At 48.5% G+C, this 25819-nt stretch overlaps 1 protein-coding gene, 1 non-coding gene and 1 pseudogene across 3 annotated transcripts; 1 reads left to right on the plus strand and 2 right to left on the minus strand.

The window, feature by feature from the left end:
• The first annotated feature begins 8523 nt into the window (after nt 1-8523).
• On the plus strand, nt 8524-16120 carry LOC121482510 (annotated as a pseudogene).
• A 624-nt stretch (nt 16121-16744) lies between these two features.
• Nucleotides 16745-24433, minus strand: LOC121483622 (melanoma-associated antigen D4). Of its 2 annotated transcripts, none has more exons than XM_041742323.1 (13): nt 24298-24433; nt 23100-23340; nt 21992-22828; nt 21414-21617; nt 21243-21306; nt 20917-20996; nt 20448-20539; nt 19642-19721; nt 19517-19559; nt 19043-19105; nt 17953-18067; nt 17167-17597; nt 16745-16974 (listed from the first exon to the last, which is right to left on the minus strand). In XM_041742323.1, exons 2-13 carry the CDS (start codon nt 23307-23309, stop codon nt 16965-16967), a joined length of 2229 nt encoding a protein of 742 aa, XP_041598257.1. In that variant the 5' UTR covers nt 23310-23340; nt 24298-24433; the 3' UTR covers nt 16745-16964. The 2 variants fall into 2 exon arrangements, with proteins under 2 accessions (XP_041598257.1, XP_041598258.1); XM_041742324.1 differs by lacking the exon at nt 24298-24433 and adding an exon at nt 24164-24282.
• LOC121483723 lies at nt 18309-18440 on the minus strand. The gene has a single exon (XR_005985832.1). It is a non-coding gene; the product is annotated as a small nucleolar RNA SNORA11 (small nucleolar RNA).
• Nucleotides 24434-25819: the final 1386 nt, after the last annotated feature.

Below are 25819 nucleotides of genomic sequence, written 5' to 3' on the forward strand. Positions count from 1 at the left end.
AGGGAACACACGTAGTAATTTCTGCAACATCAATCAGAGCATCATTTTTCTAGATACGTCTCCCGAGGCAAGGGAAAGAAAAGCAAAAATATACTGTCGGGACTACATCAAAATAAAAAGCTTCTGTAGAGGGACACCTGGGTGGCTCAGTGGTTAAGCGTCTGCCTTCAGCTCAGGGCGTGATCCTGGAGTCCCGGGATCGGTCCCACATCGGGCTCCTTGCATGGAGCCTGCTTCTCCTTCTGCCTACGTCTCTGCCTCTCTCTCTCTCTCTCTCTCTCTGTCTGTCTCATAAATAAATAAACTTTTAAAAACGCTTCTGTACAGCGAAGGAAGCAATCAACAAAGCTAAAAGGCAACCTATTGAATGGGAGAGAATATTTGCAAATGATACATCCAATGATATTGGGTTAATATCCAAGATCTATGAAGAACTTGTACAAATCAATACCTAAAAACCAAATTTAAGGGCAGCCCTGGTGGCTCAGCGGTTTAGCGCCGCCTTCTGCCCAGGGTGTGATCCTGGAGACCCGGGATCGAGTCCCATGTCGGGCTCCCTGCATGGAGCCTGCTTCTCCCTCTGCCTGTGTCTCTGCCTCTCTCTCTCTCTCTCTCTCTCTCTCTCTCTCTCTCTCTGTATCTCTCATAAATAAATAAATAAATAAATAAATAAATAAATAAATAAATAAATAAATAAATTCCTTAAAAAAACAAATTTAAAAATCCAACTTAAGAATGAGCAGAAGACATGCACAGATATTTCTCCAAAGAAGACATCCAGATGGCCAACAGATACATGAAAAGATGCTCCAAATCACTGATCATCGGAGAAATGCCAATCAAAAGTACAATGAGATCACACCGCACACCTGTCAGAATGGCTAAAATCACCAACACAAGAAACAACAGGTGTTGACGAGGTTGTGGAGAAGGGTAACTGGATGGAAATGCAAACTGCTACAGTTGCTGTAGAAGACAGTAAAGGGTTGCTCAGAAAGTTAAAAGTAGAACTACCATATGATCCAGCAATCAGATTACTTGGTAGTGACACAAAATATACAAGAACACTAAATTCAAAGGGATATTTGACCCACAGTTATATGGGTTATAAACCTATATGTATTGCAGCATTACTTACAATTGCCTAATTATGGAAGCAGTAAAGGAGCAACGGAAACAAAGGAGTAAAGGGAAAAGAGGGAGAGAGAGAGAGAAAGAGAGAGAGAGAGAGAGAGAAAGAGAGAGAGAAGGAGAGAGAGAGAGAGAAACCAAGGAACAGACTCCTAACTATAGAGAACAGATTGATGGTTACCAGAGTGGAGTTTGATGAGGGGATGGTCAAAATAGGTGGTGGGGACTAGAGAGTACAATTATCATGGTGAGCACTGAGTAATGTACAGAAATGTGGAATCACTATATTGTACACCTGAAATAAATAAAGACTATATAGCAACTATACTGGAATTAAAATTTAAAAACAATAAAAACATACATGCATATTGCCAAGTTTGTTCATTGTATTTTTTATGTATTTTTTATTGGAGTTCGATTTGCCTACATATAGTATAACACCCAGTGCTCATTCTGTCAGGTGCCCCCCTCAGTGCCCATCACCCAGTCACCCTATCCCCTCACCCACCCACCTCCCCTTCCACTACCCCTTGTTCGTTTCCCAGGGTTAGGAGTCTCTTATGTTCTGTCACCCTCTCTGATTTTTCCCACTCATTTTCTCTCCTTTCCTCTATAATCCCTTTCACTATTTTTTATATTCCCTGTATGAGTGAAACCATATAATGACTGTCTTTCTCCAATTGACTTTTTACTTCACTCAGCACAATACCCTCCAGTTCCATCCACGTCGAAGCAAATGGTGGGTATTCGTCGTTTCTAATGGCTGAGGAATAGTCCATTGTATATATAGACCACATCTTCTTTATCCATTCAACTGTCAATGGACACCGAGGCCCCTTCCACAGTTTGGCTATTGTGGACATTGCTGCCATAAACATTGGGGTGCACGTGTCTCGGCTTTTCACCGCATCTGTATCTTTGGGGTAAATCCCCAGCAGTGCAATTGCTGGGTCGTAGGGCAGATCTATTTTTAACTCTTTGAGGAACCTCCACACAGTTTTCCAGAGTGTCTGCACCAGTTCACATTCCCACCAACAGTGCAAGAGGGTTCTCCTTTCTTCACATCCTCTCCAACATTTGTCTTGTTAATTTTCACCTTTCTCACTGTGTGAGTGTTCATTGTATTTTTCAAATCTTTTATATCTTTGTAATTTTTTATCAGTACATTCTGTCGGTAGCGAGAAAATTGTTTTAAAACCTCCCATCATGCTTATGGATTCACATATATGTCCTCGCAGCTCTGCCAAGGTTTGTGTTATATTTTGAGACTGCTGTTCAGTGCAAACAGGATCATAACTTTTATATCTCTGGTGAGTTATGCCTGTTATGATTATTAGGCATCCATTTTTACCTATTGTAATGCTTCTTTGCCTAAAAGGCCATTGTTTCTGATGTAAATCAAGCTACACCAGCTTGTCTTTCTTAATATTTTAAGGTATATGTTTTTCTAATTTGTAACGTTGAATTTTTGTACAACTATACTTGAAGTACATTTTTGTAAGCACCATAAGGTTGGTTTCCATCTTCTTCTCCTCCTTACCCCTCCTTCATCCTCCTCTTTTTCCTCCTCCTCATCCTCTGCATCCAGACTATTAATCTTTGTCTTCTAATTGGAGTATTTATCTCTAAAGTGATTATTGACACATTCAGGTTCATATCTAACATCTTAGTATCTTCTATTTCTCCTGCTTGTTTATGCTCATTTATCTCTTAGTTCTTGCCTTCTTTTGGATTAATTTAAAAATGCGTCTATTTTCCACCTCTACCACCTTGGTAGATATTTGCTTTTTAATTGTTCTTTTAGCAGTTATTTGGAGACTACTACATGCATTTTTAACTTCTCAACATCTAATATAAATTGACCTTTTCATGTCATCACAGAAAATGTAACTTCCTTAGAACACTTAGCGCACATTTACTCTCTCCTTACTTTAATGTTGCTGCTGCCAATTTAATCGCTCGTAGACAGACAAATGCAACCACACGTGGTTTTAACCTCAAAAGACATTATCCTTTTTAGTGTCATTTTCTAAAACCAGCTTCATTACTTCCTCATCTTTAAGTTTGATCAGGGGTCGTTCTCTTTCTGCTCAAAGAATACACTTACGTATTTCCTTAAGAGTGGTGGTGCTGGTGAAACATCCCTTTCTAATTTAAATTAATAGATTTTAACATTTGCCTCAGTGTTGTGCTTATACAGAATTGTTTGGAAAGTATAGAGAGTTCCTGCATACTCCTCCCCACCACCTGCACCCTGCCCTTGGATTCCCCTATCATTGACATCTTGTATTACTGCGGTCCATCTGTTACAACTGATGAACCAATCAATATTGATTCATGATTATTAAAATCTATAGTTTACACCCCAGTTAATTCTCTGTGTTGTACTTTTGACAAGTGTGTAACGACGAGTCCATCATTACTGTAACATAGAGAATACTTTCACTGTCCTACGGCTCTCTTTTGCTCCATTTATCCTTCCTTCCTTCCTTCACTCCTCCCAAAGCCTGGCAACCATTGATCTTTTTAGGGTTTCCACAGTCTTGCCTTTTCCAGAATAGCATATGTGCTTGCTGGAATCATACAGTAGGTAGCCTTTCCAGGTTGTCTTTTTCCATGTGGCAACATGCTTTTAGGTTCCTGAATGTGTCTGCAACTCGGTAACTCTTTTCTCGCTATCGCTGAATAATACTGCATTACATGGATGTAGCACAGTTTATCCACTTACCTATTACAGGTCATCTTTTGTTCGAGCTCTAACGAGGTATGGTTGACAAGTAATAATTGTATACGTTTAGGTGGGGCAACGTAAGGTTTTGATCTACACAATGGAATGACTACCATGATCAAACCAATTAATGCAGTTACTTTTTTTTTTTTTTTTTTGCGGTGAGAACACTTGGTATGTACTCTCTCGGCAAATTTCAAGTATACGATGCATTATTATGAGCTATAGTCACCATGCTGTAATTATTTCATTCAAGTTTTAGCAATCATGAATAAAGCTGCTGTAAATTTTTGTGTGCAGGTTTTAGAGTGGACAAATGGTTTCGACTCACTTGGGTAATTACCAAGAGGCATGATCGCTGGGTAATAAAACAGGAATATGAAACATTCATTGTTTTGTTTGTCTGAAAGTATCTTTATTTCCCTTTCTTCTTGGGTGGTATTTTTCCTGGTTATATAACCCTAAGTGGGCCATTACATTCTTTCGGTACTTTGAATATATCATCGTACAGACTTCTGGACTTCCTTGAAAGTCAATTGTCACTCCCATTTGTCCAGTTTTGAAGCAACCATTTACCCTGGTTGCTTTCATGATGTTCTTCTGGTTTGCCTTTCTTTGTTGTTGTTGTTGTTTTCTGTTTGGTTTGGTTTGGTTTGGTTTGGTTTGGTTTGACAATGTAAGTTTAAAAGCTGTTTCCTTTAGAATTATCTTGCTTGGGATTCTAGTCTTCCTTGAGTCTTGAGCAAGATGTTATTCATCAGTTTGGAAACACCAGGCCCTTATCAGTTCAAATATTGCCTAGGCACTTTTCTCTATCATCCCTTCACTTAACTCCAATTAAAATATGTTACATGTCCGTTCGCCTCTGCATCCGCTGATTCTCTTCCTACCCATTCTGTATTTTCCAACGTGTTTTCTCTCTGCATTTTGTTCCGGATATTTTTATCTGATCCATCATCGAGTGCACTAATCTCTCCTCACCAAGTGTTAAAAACATACCCAACACAGTTCTTGCTTTCAGATATTTTTATTTTTTTATATGTACAATATCCGTTCTGTTTATTTTTTGTTTTGTTGAGACATATATTATGTTCAATAAACTCAGTGGACAATGAACCGTAAGTGTACAGTTTGATGGGTTTTGACAGATTGAAACGTGTGTGTAACTATCACCAATATCAAGATGGAGAACATTTCAAGTGTCCTCCAACGGGCTCTCCTGTGCCTTTCAAGTCATTCTCCTTGTTCCACCTCCAGCCCTGGGCAACCACCTAGCTCCCTTGTCTCGTTTGAGTTTTAACTTCTCAAGAATTATATGCCAAATGAAACAGACAGCATGCAGAATAGTGTTTCCAGTCTTCCATGTAATGCTTCTGATATTCCCAAGCATTGTGTATGTTGTTGGTAGTTTGTTCTTTTCTGATACACTGTATGGAGGATACTTGATGTAAGGAGCACTGGGTGTTATATGCAACTGATGAGTCACTAAATGCTACCCCTGAACCTAATAATATACTATAGGTTAACTAAATTTAAATAAAACATTTTCTCGAAAAAGGATATCAATGAAATAGAAGACAAACCACAGAGGAAAATGGAACGAAACCAATGGCTGTTTATTTTTTTAAGATTTATTTATGAGACATGAGACAGAGAGGCAGAGACATAGGCAGAGGGGGAAGCAGGCTCCCTGCAGAGAGCCTGATGTGGGACTGGATCCCCAGACCCCGGGATCAAGCCCTGAGCCGAAGACAGATGCTCAACCGCTGAGCCATCCAGGTGTACCCCAACAGCTGCTTAATCAAATAATTAATACAATCAATACAACTCTATATAAACTAATCAAGAAAAATTAGTTAAGACGCTAATGACCTGTATCAGGAATAGTGGAGGGAACATGACTTTAGAGTGCAGAACCGCAAAAGTAACAATAAGGGAAAGTATGAATAATTTCATTACCGAAAAATTGCCAACGTAGATAAAATGGACAAATTCTCTCAAAGATGCAATCTACCAAAGTCCATACAAGGAAATACAGAATGCTTAAATATACTTGTATCCCTTAAAGAAATAGAATCTGTGGCTAAAAACCTTCTCACAAAGGAAGCTCCAGGCACCACTGGCCCCGCTGATGTGTGTTCTACAAACTATTTCAGGAAGAAATAGCGCCACTTTTACAGAATTCTGTCAGAAAAAATGAAGATGGAATACTTCTCAGTTCATCCTGTGAAAGCTAGAAGTGTCCTTGTGCCAAAACCAGAGGCATTACAAGGAAATATAACTGCAGATCGATATCCCTCAAGAACATAGACACGAAAAATTTTAACAAATGTTAGTAAATTGAAACCCCAAAATATGGAAGACTTTCTTTATGGCAAAATGAGGTTTCTCTCAAAATGTAAGTCCTTTCAAACATAATCAGATTAATAGATTTGTAATCTATTAAGATGGTCTCTAGAGCATAGAAAAGGCAAGGAACGGATTCTCCCCTAGGGGCCTCAGATGAACATAACTCCTCCATAGACACATTGATTTTGGCCTTGTAAGACCCATTTTGCACTTCTGACCTCCAGAGCCCTAAGATAACACACCTGTGTTGTTTCAAGCCACTGAAGTATGTGGTAATTTATGATAGCTGCAATGTGATACTTATATAAACCAGAAAAGGCATTTTAATTTTTTTTGTAAGAACATTTTTTATTTTTTTATTTTCATTTTTTTATAAATTTATTTTTTATTGGTATTCAATTTGCCAACATAAATAATAACACCCAGTGCTCATCCCATCAAGTGCCCCCCTCAGTGCCCATCACCCAGTCACCTCCACCCCCCGCCCACCTACCCTTCCACCACCCCTAGTTCGTTTCCCAGAGTTAGGAGTCTTTCATGTTCTGTCTCCCTTTCTGATATTTCCCACTCATTTTTTCTCCAGAAAAGGCATTTTTAAATATAAATTCAATTAGTCAACCTTTAGTACATCATCCGCTTCAGATGTAGTGTTCAATAATTCATGAGATGGGTATAACACCCAGTGCTCATCACATTACGTGTCCTCCTTAAGGCCCATCATCCAGTTACCCCATCCCCACACCGACCTCCCCTCCAACAACCCTCAGTTTGTTTCCTAGAGTTGAGATGAGAGTGTCTTATGGTTTGGCCACCTCTCTGTTTTTTATCTTATTTTCCTTCCTTTCCCTTATGTTTATCTTTTTGTTTCTTAAGTTCCACACATAAACGTCAGCTTCTTTTTTTTTTTTAAAGATTTGTTTATGAGAGAGAGAGAGAGAGAGAGAGAGAGAGAGAGAGAGGCAGAGACACAGGCAGAAGGAGAAGCAGGCTCCATGCCGGGAGCCTGATGCGGGATTCGATCCGGAGACTCCAGGATCGGACCCTGGGCCAAAGGCAGGCGTCAAACCGCTGAGCCACCCAGGGTTCCCGAACGTCAGCTTCTGATATCTCTTTTTGCTTCCTTCTTTCTGCTTCCTCTCAGTTCATTTTTTACACCTTTTTGTTGCATCTTAGCTTCGTATTTTATTGATGTTAAACCTTTCTTCTTTCCTCATATAAACACGTAAAGCTACAATTTTCTCTCTAGGTGGTGCTTTCGCTGAATCATACAAGAGTCTACAGGATGTGATACAATTCTCTTCCGTTCAAAGGACTTTCAAATTTCCCCAGTGCCTGTCTCTGGCCCTGTGTTATTTTGAAGTCCGTTGGTTAATTTCAATGTTTTGCGGATTCTCTTGAAATCTTCTTGCTATAGATTGCTCGTTTAACTCCACTGTGCCCAGAGAACATCCTTTACATGGATTTCAGTCCTTCTTCATTGATAGAGCATTATTTTATAACCCATGATAGACTCGTGCTTGTTGCACATTTCATTGCTTGTCAAGAAAATGCGTCGGGCAGCCCGGGTGGCTCAGCGGTTTAGCGCCGCCTTCAGCCCAGGGTGTGATCCTGGAAGCCGGGGATTGAGTCCCACGTCAGGCTCCCTGCGTGGAGCCTGCTTCTCCCTCTGCCTGTGTCTCTGCCTCTCTCTCTCTCTCTCTCTCTCTCTCTCTCTCTCTGTGTGTGTGTGTGTGTGTGTGTGTGTCTCGTGAGTAAATTAGTAAAATATTTTTTAAAAAGGAAATGCAAAAAAAATTAAATTAAATTAAAATAAATTAAATTAAAAAAGAAATTAAAAAAGAAAACGCATATTCCACTCTAGTGGGTGGGATGTTCTATAATTGAGTTGATTTAGCTGGTAGTGTTGTTAAAGTCTTCTTCATACTTCTGGACCTTCTATGTATTTGCTATATCAAAATCTAAGAGAAGTTCTGAAATTTCCAACTATTAAATATATTGGTCTATATGTCTTTTCAGTTCTATCAGTTTTCACTTTATGCCATTTAAAGTTCTGCTTTCCAGTGTACCTGAGGATTGTTATGCTTTCCTGAATCATTGATGCTTTTATCATTATTAAATGTCCCTGTGTATCATCGGTAATACTCCTGGTCCAAACATTTAACTTAGCCATTATCATAACTTGTTTTCTTACAATTTATGTTGACATGGTATCTCTTTTTCAATCCTTTTACATTTAACCGATCTCTGTCTCCATCTTAAAGTGAGTTTCACACTTCCCTTCTGCAGCCATCACTGAAGCGCCAGCAACCAACGTGATGTTCAATCCCTCTGTGACTTCTGACCAGAGCAAAACCATGAAAGACATTGCAGTGCACCTTCCCACATTTGCAGGAAGGTTATGTCTTCCCCTCTTCCTAAAGAGCTGAGACAGAAGTACAACCTTTAATCTATGCCCACCTGAAAGGATGATGAGGTACAGGTTGTGCCAGGACACTGCAAAGGCCAGAAAATTTCAAAGTAGTCCAGGTTCACAGGAAGAAATATGTCATCTACATTGAATGAGTACAGTGTGAGAAGGAAAATGGCACAACTGTCCATGTGTGCATTCACCCTAGCCAGGTGGCTACCACTAGACTACAAGTAGACAGAAACTACAAAATGATCCTTGAAGGTAAAGCCAAATCTCGCCAAGTAGGAGAGGAAAGGGGCAAATATAAGGTAGAAACATTGATAAGAGACAAGAATAAAGTATTCTTATATAAGTCTTTAAATAAAAAAAATTGTTATAATGAAAAAACACCAAAGTGAGTTTCCATTCAATGGCATATTGTGGCTTGCAGCTCTCCTGCCTAGCAATCTCTGCCTTTCACTGGGAAAGTTTAGAACATGTACAATTAGCTTAATTATAGACATGATTGGCTTTAAAGTCATCATCTTTTTTGAGTAGCATTATTTCTTCTTTTCTTTCTTCTTTTCAAGCTTGCTTATTTGCTTCCTTCCTTCTTTTATTTCCTTCTTTCCTTTATTTTTCTTTTCATTCTTTCTTTAACCCAATTCCCTCACCAGCTTATGTATCACTGAAGTATTTTTCATTCTCCTTTCTTAGTTTGAAATATTCTTCTGTATCCCAATTTCAATCTACAATATTTCAATATTGGTTTAATACTTACTCCTTTTGTTTTACATTCAAGTGGTTCCTGTAGGGATTATATTATACATAGTTAAAATTAGGCATTTCATAAGTCAATCGGAGAAGGACAAACATTATATGGTCTCATTCATTTGGGGAATATAAAAAATAGTGAAAGGGAATAAAGCGGAAAGAAGAAAAATGAGTGGGCAATATCAGAAAGGGAGACAGAACATGAGAGACTCCTAACTCTGGGAAACGAACAAGGGGTGGTGGAAAGGGAGGTGGGTGGGGGGTGGGGGTGACTGGGTGACGGGCACTGAGGGGGGCACTTGATAGGATGAGCACTGGGTGTTATGCTATATGTTGGCAAATTGAACTCCAATAAAAAAAAATTAGGCATTTTACCTTTAATGATAAAATTTTTCTTCATGTACAAAGTATGCTCTTATTTCTACACTCCCATCTCTTTGCTTTTATTTCCATAGACTTTATTTATACATACATTGTGTCCCCCACAATGCATTGTTATTGGTGGTGTAAACAGAGTTAACTTTTTAAAAAAAGATTTATTTATTGATTTGAGAGATGGAGAGAGGGAGAGAGAGAGAGAGAGAGAGAGAGAGAGAGAGAGAGAGAGAACGGGCACACAGGAAAAGGGGAAGGCTGAGAAGGAGAGGGAGAGAGAGAATGTCAAGCAGACTCCCTGCTGAGCATGTAGCCTGATGCAGGGCTCAGCCTCAGGAGCCTGAGATAATGACCTGAGCCAAAATCCAGAGCTGGACGCTTCACCGACTGAGCCACTCAGGCTTCCCAACATTCAGTTAACTTTTAAAGAAAGGTTTTGAAAGGTAAAATAATTAACCCTCGCTGTATTTACCATTTATATAGCTATTCATTCATTCAGGTTTATCTGGGTTGACGTTTGGGGTGGTTTTCTTTAACCCTAAAAGAATGTAGTCAATATTTTCTATAGTGGAGTACACTGCTGTTCAATTCTAATGATTTTTTGGTCGAAAAGAACTATTTTGCCATTCTTTCTTTAATTGTATTTTAAAAATTGTGACATGGACTTCTTTTGGACATCTGGTTCTAGGGATTTGAACACATGTATGGATTCTTGTAGCCACCATCACCATATGTGTTCAGAATGCTTCCATAGCCCCCCTGAAGTCCCTGGTGCTATCCCTTTGTAGTCACATACTCTCTCTACACCTCACTATGGGACCACTGACTTGCTCTCTTTTATGATAGTTTTGTCACAGCAGGAAAGCCATAGAAATGGAATCATTTAAAATGTGACCTTCTGAGACTGGCTTCTACCACTAAGCAGAATGCTTCTGAGTTTTATCCAAGTTGTTGACTATATCAGTGCTTCATTCCTTTTGGCCATTGAATAGTATTTAATTGTATGGAAAGAATACACTTTGTTGGCAGGATACTAGGGTTGTTTCAAGTTTTGAGTGATTAGGAACAGAGCTGCTACAAACATTCATTTACAGGTTTTTGTATGAAATCCAGTTGAAACGTCTCCGGGAGAAATACTTGAGAGTGCGATTGCTAGGGCCATATGGCTGAGTATATGTTTAACTTCATAAAAAGCAATAAAATTGTTTTTCAGAGTGGTTGTGTTGCCTTACGTTCCCTCCAGTAATATGTGGTGAATCCAGTTGCTGCCCATCCTCAACACCATTTGATATTGTCACGTGTTTGTGGTTTCCTTGCTTGTTTTTTTTTTTTTTTTTGTGGCAATTTCAGCAATTTTAATATAGGAATACTGGGTTCTCACCATCATTTTAATTTGCATTGCCTGAGAGCCAGTGAGTGTGATCATCCGTTCATGTGCTCAATTGCCACCTATATATCCTTTTGGTTGAGGTATCTGTTCAAGTATGTTCTCCATTATTTTCTTGCTGTTGAGTTTTGACAGCTCCTCATATACCCTGGATACAAGCTCTCTGTTGTTTAGGTAATTGTAAATCCATTCTCCCAGCCTGAGATTTTTCTGCTCAAACCCTCAACAGCGTTTTTTGCAGATAAAAAACAAGGTGGCGGGAAAGTGGGTGGTGTTTTACATAGAACATCTTTCTCAAATGCAGGTCAAAGATTTTGTTGTTTCCTTCTAAATGTTTTGCAGTTTTATAGTCTTGATTTATATCTAAGATTTATTTTTCCTGGGTTATAAGATGTGAGATTCTTTTTCTTTTCGATGGACATTCAGGTTTTTCCACACATATGTTGAAACCTTCTGTACTTAGGTAATGTGATTCCTCCACATTTATTTTTTCCCCCATACTTGTTTTGCCTATTCCTTTTGCTCGTGTGTTTGTTTTTTCTTTCCATATAAACTTTAGGATAGCCTTGTCTATATCTACAACACATCCTGCTGCCAGGATATTGATTGAAATTATAGTAAGTCCAGACATAAATTTCAGAATTGACATCTTTATCATATTGAATATTCTAATCTGTGACCATGGCATGTTCTTCTATTTATTTGGATATTCCTTTATTTCTTTTTTTCCCCAGTGTTTTGCTGTTTTTAGCACATAAATACCCTGCATCATTTGTTAGATTCGCATCTAAGAATTGACTTTCTTTTTTGAGTGGTAGATTTCATTTTCCAACTCTTCTTCGCTAGTGTATAGAAATATGGTCGATTTTTGTGTTTTGATCTTGTATCCTGCACTCTAGACTGATTAGCTTATTAGTCCTAGGATATTTTTGTATGTCTGTATGACTTTAACACAGACAATCAGGTTGTCTGTGAATAGGGGCCATTTTGATTGAGTGATTGATTGATTTTTAAAAGTTTTATTTATTGGCTTGAGATAGAGAGCTAGAGAGAGGATGAGCCTTGGGGAGGGGCAGAGGGAGAGGGAGAAGTGGGTTTCCCGCTGAATGGGGAGCCCAAAACCAGGCTCCATTCCAAGACCCTGAGATCATGACCTGGGCTGAAGACAAACGCTTAACCGCTTAAGCTTAACCGACTGAGCCGCCGAGGTGCCCCACCATTTTGATTTAATCTACTGATTCATGGTGTCACCGCACGGATGAATAGCCAAAGCATTCAAGCAGAGCAAAAGAAGGCGGGCACGAAAGATTACATACTGCACGTTTATGTGTATAACAGACACTAGGAAAGAGAATTCTAATCTATGGTGATATAGAAAGAAGGTCACTGGTGGCCTAAGGCTGGATGTGGATGCTAGGGATTCACTGGGAAGGGGTGCAAGGGAACACGATTAAGTGGTGAAAATGTTCTCTTCCTTGATTGGAGTGGGAGTGACATGGATGGAAACATTTGTCAGTGTCCATGGAACTGGACACTTCAATGGGCATTATTTTGTTTGTAAATTAAACCTCAATAAAGCTGATAAAGAGAACCCCATTGTTAGGTCAATTTGGAGTGCCTCAAGTTGCTAAAAGGCAAAACAGAGACCTGTGATAATGAAAACATTCAGGGCCTTATCATCATTCAAAGGTTGTGCTCGTAGGCACCATGCAGAAGGCTCTGGCCAGCCTCCCCTCCCACCCACCCCCGCCACCACACAGATGAACAAAGTGTGCTTCAGAACAAGAATTTGAAACTACAATGGTTGGACTCCATCTCCTGGGAAACGGCCTTCTGCATTGATTTTTTTTTTCTCTTAACTTACCCTTGCCCTCACTGCATTCTGACCCTGTGCCTTGTGCCCTTTTCTTCAGGTCAAGGGGGAAAAAAAGCAAGAGGAGGAGATTTGAGATGGTGGCCTGATTGTAAGGGTGCTCCACTGTGTCTCCATTCCAGTTGCTGGGACCCCAAAGTTTCATAGACAGCTTCAGAAACAGGCTAAAGCATCACATGCAGCTGCTATTCTTCCACAAGGCACGTGATTCTCCAGCTCTCAGGGATCTCAGATTCCTGGCTAATAGCGATGGGCTAGTGGTAGTAGAACTACATCTTTCCATTTCTTCCCTCTCTATGTCAGGAGGCCCACGTTCACCTAGACCTTGTCTCTGATATCTCTTCCCCTGAGGCTCATGAGGTAGCACCATGCTGTAATTGCCTAATGTTTTTCAAAGGCCAGGTACAAATCGAGACTTCCATGGACAGGGTAGGGGAGCTGCTTTGTTCCACACCCTCCTAAACTGTAACCCCACAGTCTCTGTAATTTTCTTCCTTCATGTGGTGATTGGTATGTACACTGCTTTCATTTCTTGAGCTTTGTAACGCATAGATACGTCAACTATTTCCAAAGAAAATTGCCTGCATTGGTTGAGCCACAGACTAAGGCGGGAAGCCTAGCAAGGAACTGTTGTGTCACCTTCAGGTGTGAGAGCCCTTTTCTGACATGGAAACTGAAGTGCTGGCACCTCGGGAAACCGTGAGGGTGTGTGAGCAGCATTCAAAGTCATGTTGGAAGTGTACGATGTCCTGCAGATTTGTATCATTTCTATGATGGTAGTTTCCAAATAAAGCACACTTGCAGTATGGAGTCATCCAAAATTGAACCCCGGGGAACTTGGCAGCTTGACATCGGACAAGTCATTTCCTCTGTCTGGCCTTCCGTCTCCTCACTGGAAAAGATGGTTGAGTTTGGGCTGAGGTTTCTGGTGCTAGTAGATTTCCGATACCTTCCAATCTCTACTGCTCGCTACCATCTTGGAGACGGTGAGGCAAGCACTGTAAGTAACCCTGGCTGCGCAGATGAGAAAATGGAGACTAGGCTCTGAGAGGTGGAGTGACTTGCCTGAGGTCACAGGGCTCAGGGGGACAGGGAGGGGTGTTAGTCTCAGGTGCTTTCCAGAGGACCTCCATCTCAGACATGTGGAGATTGAGAAGGGGGCACATGCACCTGTCATTCTCCCACTGCTTTACCCACTTCCTACCCGCTTTCATGCACAGGCCATACCAGCTGCTCCCAGCCCCCATGGGAACTGGGCCAGGCAGTGCTGGGTACATGCTTTTACCCTTATTACTCAGTGAGGAAACACTTGAGGCTCAGAGAGATGATGTGACAGGGGAAAGCAGATCCACAGGACCTCAGAGCTGGGGCACCCTAAGAGTACATCTAGCCCAATCCTGTGCTGTGAGAGGTGGGAACTCTGAAGGCCAGAGAGAGAAAAGGCTGAGCCAAGGTCACTCGACCGGGTGGTGGCAGAGCTAGGTCAGAGGCCTCAGGCAAGTCACTCCCCTTCTCAGAGTCCATTTTGTCATGTGTGCCGTGGGAACAGTCACCCCTGCAGAGTACCAGGGAGGATGGAATGAGATCTTGCACCCAAGCACTGGGCTCCAGGGCCTGACAGTGATGATGACAAAGAGGAGGAGGAGGCTGGGAGGGTGGTGGGGGCCTTAAAAGCCCAGGATGAACCATGGGGACAGGGAAGCCATGAGGGGTGGGGTCCTGGCCCAGTGAAGGGAGATGGGAAGTACTAAGCACAGCCTGGATGGGTGAGAGTGTCTGCTGTTGGAGAGTGGTGAGAGATAGAAGTGTGGCTCCCATGACACTGTGAGCCCCTCCAAGGTGGTGGCAGCCAGCTACAGTGGACAGAGCACACATTTAGCCTTGGAGGATCTTGGGTTGGGGCCCCAGGAGGGAGACTTGCCTTGGTGGCACGTTTGCCCTGTGAGTAAGCAGGTGGGCTGCCTCTCAGGTGACCAGCCTGAGAGTCAATCTGTCAGCATTCCCCTGGGTGTTCCTTCCTCCCTCTTCCAAGAGGCCACCCCACTGTGTTCTTCCTCCCCGCCCACCCTGCTCTCAACTGTCCCATGCAGAGTGCAGCTCCAGGGAAGCCCCTTGCCCCCATCCTGCCCACCCCATGAGAGGGGCCAGCCAGGGGAAAGGAAGATGGAAGAGGGGAGTGTTACAAGCCCACAGGCCTGGGGAGGTGCCACCCTCACCAGCACCCTGTTTCTGAGAGCTGCTTTCTCCTCCTCGCCAGATGAGACGCTGTACCTCAGGTGTCCTCTGCACACAGTGCTCACGCTCACACCTGTGTCTTTGGGTGAGTGTCTGCACCCTCATCCATGAAAAGGCATGTGCCTGCTGTGTGCACAACAGGGTCCTGGGAGGTTCCCAGGGTGAGCGTGCCAGAAAAATCTTGGATCATTCATCACCCCAGGACTCAGATGCCAGGCATCGTTCATCCCTCTCTCATCCCAGACCATGCATCAGGAAAGCCAAAGTGAAGGGGACTCGATTTCTGTCGGAATCACAGTGTCCACGTGGCCAAGCAGGGACCCAGCAGCCAGGCAGGCAGACACCACAGCAGTGTGGCTAGGCAGAAACCCAGCTGAAGCCTGACTTCAGGGGAGGAAACCTTATACAGCTAGCGTCCTGAGGGTGTGACCTATGCAGCCCCATGGGACCCTTGCTCCGAGGGCCTGCACACGTAGTTCAATCCTGTGCTGTGACGTTACCGTCACTCTCTTGGGATTCTTAATGATTTCCGAGCAAGGGGTCCCACGGTTTTCATTCTCCACTGGGCCTGTGAAAGTATGTGCCTGGATCTGGGTCAGGAGCCAAGTCTGGGTGAGAGGAGGGAACCTCTTCTTGGGGGAAAAGAGGCAATGGTGTGCAGGGGTCCTCATACGATCCTCTTCTTCTTCTTAACCTGGGGCCTCGTCCTTCAACTGTGGGCATCACTGAGGGACCTGAGAGAGCTCTGGACACTGTTACTGCGTGCCACTGAGCCCTTCCCAGGCATCTCTGCTCTTACTGTCGTCCCTTGCAGGAATCGCAGTCCCAACCCCGCTCCTACAGAGATCACCCCAAGCCCTGGAAGACACCAGAACTTAGGCCCAGCCTTGGCCTTCACTGGTTCCCAGAAAAGGAGAGCTCTGGAGCCCACAAACAGGCCTCGGGTCCGGTCACAGGTTGTTGAGGTCTGTTTTCATTAAACCTACTCTGTGGGCAATTATGGCTCCTCCCTCAACCTGCTGGAGGGGTGAAAATGTCCCCGAGGCCTATCTCATTGTCCTGAAGACTCCACCTGAGGGAGGGATGAGGTGCTGAAGTTGTGTGGATGATGAGGGAAGGGTTCCAAGATGGCACCTCCAAAGATGGGGTGGAAGGGTCTTGGTGGATGTCTGTGGACCCTGTACCTTGGTGGGAGGGATAGTGGCACCAACCCACAGCCTTTCATTCCACCCCTCTTCCTGCCAACCCCCCACCCCCTGCCACCGTTGGCGCCCAAGTGAGGTTGTACCTTGTAGGAAGTCACGCCACCGTGGGGACTGGAGCCTCTCAAAACTCATGGTCTGGACACCCAGCTGGCACCTCCACATCTTCCCAGCACCCTACCCACACCTGCTGCCTTCCAGGCAGAGGCGGGTAGTATCTACCTCAGAGCCCTCAACCACGTGCCCCCCAGATAGCCACGTCCCCAGGTCCATGCACAAGGGAAGGAGGAAACGCCCCAAGTAACTTTGCAACTTTAATGTAACACTGATACCAAAAACATGAAAACACGACAAAGGCGCACCACGGAAGCGCACAAGGAAAGCACATGATGAAAGCAGGAAGGGCAAAGAGAGCTTCATCTTGCATGCCATCTGGGATGGGCACTGCCTAGAGTGCCTTGTTAAGGAGGGATCCGAGGAGGCACTCTGGCTTGGTGAGGGATGGTTGCGGTTCGGCAGCGTCAGCGTTGCCTGTAAAGGAAGACACAGGAGCAGGTGCAGAAGTGTAAACACACAGCAGTGGGGGAGGGGTACGAAGAACGAAACAAGGGTCTTTCACACTCTTTGCTCCCCCACTGCACCCAGGCCTTCCCCCGACTGGACTCCTCACAGCCCCTTCCCATCCCTTGCTTCGGGGTTTTGTTTATGGACTGAAAATCTTACTGGATCCAGGAGAAGAAGTTGGCACTCGTTCTGGCGGCATTTCTGGTCCGGATGGTGGAGCTGGTGCTGGGCCCATCCAGAATGCTGGTGCTGGCCCCCCCATTGGTGCCACTGCTGACGCCGGCTCTCCAAGTGGCTCTCCGGTTGGCACGGTTGCTATTCAGGATGTACTGATGGTATCTGGCCCAGAATGCAAAGGGGATCCTGGCCCAGGCGTCGCCAAAATCTCCATCCTCATCCCAGGTCAGGAGCTCCACCTGTATGTCATCCCAGCTCCACCGTCCAATCAGAGCTTCATCGCCAATGTTCATCTGGGCTCTCATCTGGGCCCTGGCATGTTCCTCAGCCATATCCACGTCCATCGTCTTGAAAGCATCATCCACGGCCTCCAAGAAATGAGCCTTCCATTCCCGGGGGTCTCGGTTCTGATTCTGCGGTAGAGCAACAGAGACCATGCAAACAGCGACCCCACGTTCACGGGGCACCTGCTTCCTGCCATACACTGCCACCACCAGCTCCCACCCCCAGTGCCTTGTGCATGGTCCCGACAAAAGGAAAGACCACTGGGATCCGGCTCTCCTAAGGACTCCCTGCCAGCCCCAGGACCTCACCCCAGGCCTCCCACTTACTATCTCTGTGAACTTGGGGAAGACACCTACTTAGGAATGCGTCAGTATCCTCACTGGACAGACAGCCTAAGGAAGGGGGCCATGACCAAGAAACAGAGGAGGTTTGGCACAGACCAAACCCACACCCCACCGCCTGGCCCCAAACAGAGGCAGTTACCTGGGCGATGAATCTCAGCACCCTCATCTTGCTGGTCTCGTGACGGGCTCGCAGACCCCAGAGGAATTCATACTCGGGTGGGCTGCTATTGGGGACCTTCTTGTATTCCAGGTACCTCAGTGCGAGAGGAAGATAAACGTTTGCCTCCAGCCAAGCAGACCTGCTGTTGTGCCAAGGGCTCCCGGGTCGTCCCTTCCCAGCCCCGATACTGCAGCTCAGCTCCTGCAGGAGGACTGTCCTGGCCCTCCAGCCCATGCCTCACGCCCATGCTCACTCCCAGGGTTTCTGCCTCCAGGACGGAGGCCTCCACGTGGCGCCAGTCGTGCCCAGACGCCACAGGAAGTGCAGAGTGGAACACGTGTAGGGTGTCTCTATTTGTAGTAAGGCCACCAGTTTCTGGCCCCTTGTCACAATGAACCCAGATTCCCATTGGGTGTGTCATAAACAGAGGAGCCATTTCTTCGGGTCCCCTGCTCTGAGCACACTCCACGGCAGGGTCCCGCCCATGGCCTGGCGGAACCCCAGGACAATCCAGCATAGGAGAGGACTGTAAAGGGGAGAAGCCCAGCATACTCCCCGCACACCCCCCAACTCCGTGTCTGTTTGTGTGCGCACACATTTGCATGTCTGTGTGCACCCGGGCATGTGTAGTGCGCCTGCATGAGTACACACGTGTTCTCCAAGGACCAAGGACCGGGTGGGCCCTGACCAGAAAGGTAGGCGGGCTGGGCTCCAGGACCCAATGGGCCCCTCACCAGCTGGGGCCACGCTCAGGCTTCCAACTCTCTGAGCCCCAGGTTCCTGGGATGTAAAGCAGGAGACATTCTCCTACAGCCTAGGGGGACAGGGGCCAAATGGCACGGTGGTTCTAACACACCCTGCACTGGGGTCTCTGTCGACTTCTACTCCCTCTCTCCAAGGCTGCGCTGGAAGTCTACTCCCCGCCAACACTCACACACCTCACCCACCCTCACAGAAGAGACGCCTATCCCTCTGTGCTAAGATCCGGCATGGGGAGTGGCTCGCTCAGCCTGATCAGTCCACGAGGAATGCGTGAGTGTGAGACAGAGTTAACTTGGCCAATACTTACTTCTGCTTCACAAAGTCCTCTGTAATGAGCTTCTTCAGATCTCCAAGGAATGGGTGCCTCACCCTGAGGGCCAGGAAAGGAAGGAATCCATAACTACACACAATGGCAGTGCCCGGATGTGGGCAGGTGTGCTCCCTAGCGGGATGGAGAGCGTCCCAGCCTGTGGGGCATCCCCATGGAGGTCTGGGGTGGCAGCAGGGGCCACATGGCCCCATGTCAGGGATGCCCTCAGCAAGGGTAGGATTTGAACCCTCAATTCTGATGGGTTCTCTGAGATCTCATCTGGGGACAGAGGGGGGACACGGAGCAGAAAGGGGCTTGAGAGTCCAGGGCCATTTCACCATGCACCCTCAGCGCTCGACCCAGTCCAGGACATCCACCCTCCTGCACGAGGCCACCAGGCTATTTACAATCCTGGGGCCACCAGTGCCCAAGGACAGCACTGAGGAGTGGGAGCCGAGAGCCCAATCATACCCAGGGCGCAGTCCCATCTTGCGTAGTGCCTCCCAGAGGACGGCTGCGAGAGGAGAAGAGACACAAGAATTCAGCACACCAGGCTGAGACTGGGCAACCCCCTGGCTGCGGGTCCAGCCACTCACCCTCGCTGGCACGGTTGCCATTCATGAAAATGACTCCCAGGATCACCAAGAGGAGGCTCAGCCTAGGAGTGTCCTTGGTCCTAGAGGGGTAGAAAGAGGGATCCTGTCCGGCAGCCATTTGCCCAAGAGACTAGGGCTGGCTCACCCAACTAGCTTTGCCCACAGGCCTGGGTTACGGGGTGGTTCTTCGCACACTACGCACGAGTTGCTCTCTAATCCAGACCATGCATTCCTCTGTCTGAGACTGAATCGCTTCATGCCTCAAATGTGGATGTGAATGCCCCCTCACAGAGTTCCATCCAGGAGGGGGTCAGGCAGGGAGCAACCACTTGGCAGTGGCAGCAGCAGCGGCAGCAGCAGCAGCAGCAGCAGCAGCAGCAGCAGTAGCGTGTTCGTGTTCGGGGGCACATCCAGACCTTCCCTGCCCCTTGAGCATCGGGAGTTACACTGGACAGGAAGCTTCCTTCCTCCAGGACCACCACTGCCAAGCCCAGGCCAGGCACATAGCAGGAAGAGGCAGGCAACAAGGAGCCCACTTTTTTTCCCAGAAGATGGGGTTTGGAGGTGGTGTGGGGGGTGGGGTTATGGGCATGGGGAGGGGAAGCCCCGAGAGCATCCAGAGCATCGAGCAAGTCTTCAGCCCAGGCCACTTCCCCTTTCATCCCCTAATCACTGGGTACCATGGACTGCGGTGCTGGGAGCCGGAGCTGTGCCAGGCACCAAAGGCCCCTTTTCCAGCTGCTCTGAGAGGAAGGGGAGCGGGAGGCCACAGTGAGGAAGGCCACAACCCTCCTGCCCTTTCTTACTTTCCCAAGAGGCGAGCTGAGGAATCCCGGGTGCACACGAGAATGTACAGGTGTTCCTCCTTGTCAATTTCCTTCAGGTGGATCCCAAACTTCTATGTAGGGGAGAAGACAACATGGGATCAGAAACCCATGCTGCCTGTCCTGCAGGCAGTCCTTGAGTTCCCCGCTAGGACTTTCCCTCCACAGGCACCCCGAAGTTATTCGGAAGGCCCAAGGAGAGAGGCTGCAGAGAACTGCCCTGTGGGAGCTCTGGCACTGGCCAAAGCAGTGGGACCCGCTTCAGGAGACCAGGGAGGCTCAGAGAACAGACAGCATGAGGGAGGGGAAGCCTCGAAGAAGGGATCATGCGGGAGAAGCTAGGAGAGCCCACCAGAGGAGGTGTACTGAAGGTGGACCTCAGGGGGCTGCAGGGTGCAAGGCTTCCCTGCAGCTCTTGTACCACAGTGAGCTGCCTCTGCCCCTCGCACACCTTTTCCAGAGTGTATGTTGCTCGTTCGATGATCTCAGGGAAATGTTCATCATATTCTCGGATGACATCCTTCATCATGTCTGCGGGGGAGTGGGGTGGAGAGAGCACCTGGGCTGAGCAGGGGCCAAAGAGCTGCAGCAACCCTCGGTCAACCCTGCTGAGGGGAGCACCGTCGGGAACCCCACTCCCCCCTCCACCCCGTACTGTGCACATGGAGGGATCAGCTGGGCCTGCCGGGTGGAGACATCTGATGTCAGGCCCCATAGGGTAGAGATGGGGATTGTGGGGGGTGTGCAGAGCTCGGGGAGGGGGCCCGGGCTGCCCACCTGAGCGCTTGATGGGGATCTTCTTATAGTCCTTAATCATCAGATATTTCACCAACTTATTTGCCTGGAGGAGGAAGAGGAGCACACGGGGAGAGCAAGGCATGGGTGACCTCCAGGAACTGGCCCACAGGAGAGGAGAGGAGGGAGATGGGAGAAAAGCAGGTTTCTTACCCTCTCTTGCAGAAGGGCCACGTTGCGGGGTGGCAAGCACAGTACGTGTCTTGAGGGCACCTGGGACCTCAGGGCCATCGAGGGCCGGGGAGCCACCTGAGCCCGCACCGTCAATGGGGGCTGCGATGCTCTCCAGGTTGGTGGGACCGCAGGAGGCTCTCTCTCCTCCTCGCTGCTCTCATATTCGTCATCCAGGTGCTTGGACTATAGTCAGAGTGTCAGAGAGAGGAGAGACCCAGGGCTAGCAGGCTCACTGTGCAAGAGTGCCCAGCACACATCTCAACCAGAGCATGTACTTGGAGATAAGAGTAGTACAAACAGTGGATGACATGTGCTGAGTGCTTACTACGTGCCCAGCACTGAGCCAACCTCTTCTTCCTCCACGCCTGAGGGCAGAGACTCGGTAGAGTCTGAGCATGCTAGCAAACTCGTGTTGGACAAACATGCAAGAGCTGAGAGAAAGGGAGGAGGGGAGGAGGGTGGGGAGGGGAGGGGAGGGCTGAGGGGAGGGGAGGGGAGGGGCCAGAGAAGAGGGCTGAACAGAGAAAGGAGGGTTGGAGATAGCAGGGAGGTCTCACCTTCTTGGTCCTCTTGCCTCCCATCCTGACCCAGGGCTCAGCACTGTGCTGAGCAGTGGCAGCTGCGCCCTCGGGCTCAGGGATGCTCGTTGTGGCCATCTTGGCCTTGGCAGCAGCTGCTGCCACAACATTCTGGGGCTCCACCCACCGAGTCTTGGCAAGAGCCTTTCCAGACTTGGTCGTCTTGGGCCGGGTGGCCGCCCCCTCCCTGGCAGGTGCTGCCTGGGGCACCCCGGAGGAGGCAGCACTGGGGCCCTCTGTGGTGGCCTCTTGGGCTGGGGCAGGTCTCTTGGGGCGTGGGAAGGCCATGCCACTGACACCTGCTGGCTGGGTAAAATCAAAGATATCGTTCTGACCCAGGAAGGCTGTCTTGGGCTGAGTGGCATCCATCTCACTAGCACATGGAGCCTGAGAGAAAGCACAGGCGCTACTAGGGCCCTCGTTTGCAGCCTCCTGGGCATGGGAGGCTGTCTGGGGCTGTGTGGACGTTGCCGGAGCTCCTGGGGCGGCCATCTCACTGTTGACTAGCATCTGGGAGATGTGTGGAGCAGCACAGATTGTCTCAGGGGTGGCTGCCTGACCCTGGGCCCCATATGTCATGGGCCGAGGATCTTCTCCTGAAGCCTGGTCTGTGGTCACCGGGTGGTTAGCAACCACCTGATTGTAGGTGGCACGGGCCGCAGCAGCAGCGGCCCTAGCAGCACGGTTGGAGGCAGCTGCGCGGGCTACGTTGGCAGCACGGGCAGCAGCCTCATTGGCAAGTGTTTCTGGATCCAGCTGAAATGCCTCCATCAGAGTCCTAGCCAGCATAGGGTTTTCCAGTTCCCAGGGCTCATTCTGCAAGGCCAGAGAGAAAGGGAGGGGAGGGCAGACAGCTCTACATGTGCTGCACATCATGCTTCCCGGTGCTGGCCAACCTCCCCCCTGCAGCCAGCTCCCCCCCCCAAGACTTCCGAAACCCCCTTTCTCTGAGCAGGAGAGGGAAGGCTGGGGAAGCTGGGCAGTCCTTCCCCACGCAACCCTCCCTTTCATCCACAGCAGCCCCCTCTCCAGCAGCTTCACAGGGGAAAGGGCCCAGGGCCAGCAGGTGGCCCACAAGGGGTCTCACCGATAAGATGCGAAGGCCTGGACCCAAGCTCCCAAAGGCTCTGAGGATACGGATGTCAAAGCTGGTGAGGGTGCCGTAGCCTCCAAAAGCACCGAATTCTTCATAGTCGTTTCCTTCAACCATCTCTTCCTCCCCCACTTCATCACTGCCCTCATCCATGTCTTCAACGTTGTAGGTTTCCGATTCCGTGCGGTAGCTTCCCTCAGCCATGCTGGGGGTCCCAAGGAGAAGAGAGCTCGGCCTGGGAGGGAGGGTGAGGCCTCTTCAGCGGGAGAGGGCGGGACACAGCGGGAGGTGGGATCTCTCAGGAGGTGGGGGGCGGCAGTCATCAGGTTACTAGGCAGTACAAGGCAGAGGGAGGGGCCAGGGAGGGGGTGGGGGTCTGGGGGTTCTGTTGGGTTAGATAGTGTCAGAGGCAGAACCCTAAGAGAGGGACAGAGGTGGTCGGAGGAGACCTCGCACTTAAAGGGAGTTTAGGATGGGCAAGCTCCCCATCCCAGTGGCTAGCTTTGAATAGGGGGTGGACTGGCGGGCTTGGGTCTGAAGAGTCCCAAAGGGGATGTGCATCGAGAGAGGGAGAAACAAAGGGTTTTGATTTAGTGATGAAGGGGGAGCAGATGACATGAGAGGGCTCAGACAACAGGGACCCCGGAAAGCTATGGGAAATTGAATCCAGAGACCCTCTCGCTAGGTCCGGGTGGGGGCATTCAGCTGATTCAGGTCTGGGTTGGGCTCATACAGCAGCTCTAGGGGTGTGTGTGTCGGGGGGGGGGGGGTAGGAGCTCGGAGTAAGTGAGGCATGAATTGGAACGCTGGAGGTCTCAAACCCCAGGACTGCAACTCCAGGAAGGGGGCAACGCGGGTCAGCTGGTTGGGAGTGATCCAGGAGTGGTTGGGGTGGGGGTAGGGCCTCCGCTCTAAGGAAGCTCAGCACGGAGCACACGGATCTGCTAAAGGGGTTCGGATGGTGGGGTTCGGATGGTGGGCTCCGGTGTACGCAGGGCTCTGCGTCTCCTGGCAGAGATCCTGGCGGGAGACGGCACGGCGAGGGGGTGGGCTCCTACCTAGACCGTGGGTCTAACAGGGCTCGGTTCTGAGTGCCTGGGCTTTGTTCGGATCCGGGTGTGGGGGCGGGGAGGGCGCAGCGTGCCGGGTGCCACTCGCCCTCTCCCGGTCCGGTCTGAGGCTGGATCCTTACCTTCCCTGGGGTTCCAATGGCGTCCGTCCTCAGCACCAGGAACCCCGCAGCCGCGCCCTCGCCTACTGCTGCCAGCACAGCAGCTCCCACCACCCCGCCCCTTTTCCCCGCGCACCCCCCGCGGCTGGGAAGCCGGCGCATGCGCGGACCCCTCCAGCCCGCCCGCTTTCCCAACAAAAGCCCTCTCCACCAGGTCCCCAGTGCGCATGCGATTCCGCGAGTGGGTGGGCGCGGTGGGGGACTTTTTCTCCCTCCCGCCAGATACCCCCCACCCCTCCTCTTACCAGAGGCGCGCGCACTCGCAGCCTGTGGTGCGCTTCGACCACCCAATCATCTACCCTCAATCCCCGCACCTTTGCACAATGCTTCTGGTCCCTGCCCTTCCCGTTCCCGCTAAACTCCTCCAGTGTGGTGTGGAATACACTATGCCTGACTTCCCTAGCATGACCCCTAGGTCACAAACGCAAAGGTCTCTAGCTGGGTCTCTAACTCTAACAAGGCGAATGGAAATGGCCAGAAGATGCCAGTTGCCTTTGTGTTCCCCAGCACTCTCCACCTCTATGGCCCCCAGACACACTGGGAACATCTGCTTCTCCAGCCACTCTTTATGCAGCTTGGGCATCAGAGCCCTATCTTTGCTGGGGCTGGTCTACTCTCTTAGCAGCCCTGGGAGGTGGTAGATGTCAACATCCCCATTTTACTGATCAGAAAGCTGAAGTGCCGACACACCGCGTGAATTGACAAGGCCACAGACCCAGTAAATAGAAAATGCAGTATGTGTGCCTGAGTCTTCCTGACTCCAAACCCCACGTCCCAGCAGTGCTGGCCTGGGGACTGAGGCACGCTCCCCTCTCCAGTTTGAGCGACAGTTCCACCCCCCCCACCTCCCCAACACACACACCTCTCCTGCCTGCCAACACCTGTCCCAAACAAGTGAAGCTTGTGCTCTCCAAGACTCAAGCTCAAGCTCTGCATGGGTAGGGACATGGGTAGAGAGACATTCCCCAGGCTCCACCCTTCGCCTAATGTACGTGGGTCCCTCCAGGTGTGGGAATTGCTCCTTGGGGTCCGCTCCCTGCCCCAACGGTCAGGCCTCTTTGCTGTGAGTGGCACAAACGCGCTGCCCCCCGAGGCCTTCCTGGTGCCCGCTGGGGCGGCCAGGACAATCAGGCACTTGTGTGTCTGAGCCATGGCAAGCCCTGATTCAGAGTAAATGTTTGCCCGGGGTTCCTTCCAGGGCAGGGGCCTGGGGCAGCTGTGGTCTTGTGGAAAAAAGCTAGGCTGGTCTTCAGAATTCCAGGCATGAAGTGCTGAGCCAGTCTGCTACTAGCGGTGTGAGCCTACTCAGGTCACTGGAGGTCTCTGAGCCCGCTTTCTCGATATGCAAAATGGGAAGCACAGGAAGCACTTCCTGGGGTCTTACCCAACCCAACACATACCGCTAGGCTTCCAGAATGGCTGGAGAGACTGCTTTGGAGGCAGAAAACGCTAGGTTTGCAACTCAAATCGATCCTGTGCTTTT

Source organism: Vulpes lagopus, chromosome X (assembly GCF_018345385.1).
Source record: "Vulpes lagopus strain Blue_001 chromosome X, ASM1834538v1, whole genome shotgun sequence".
NCBI classification, from domain to species: Eukaryota; Metazoa; Chordata; class Mammalia; order Carnivora; family Canidae; genus Vulpes; species Vulpes lagopus.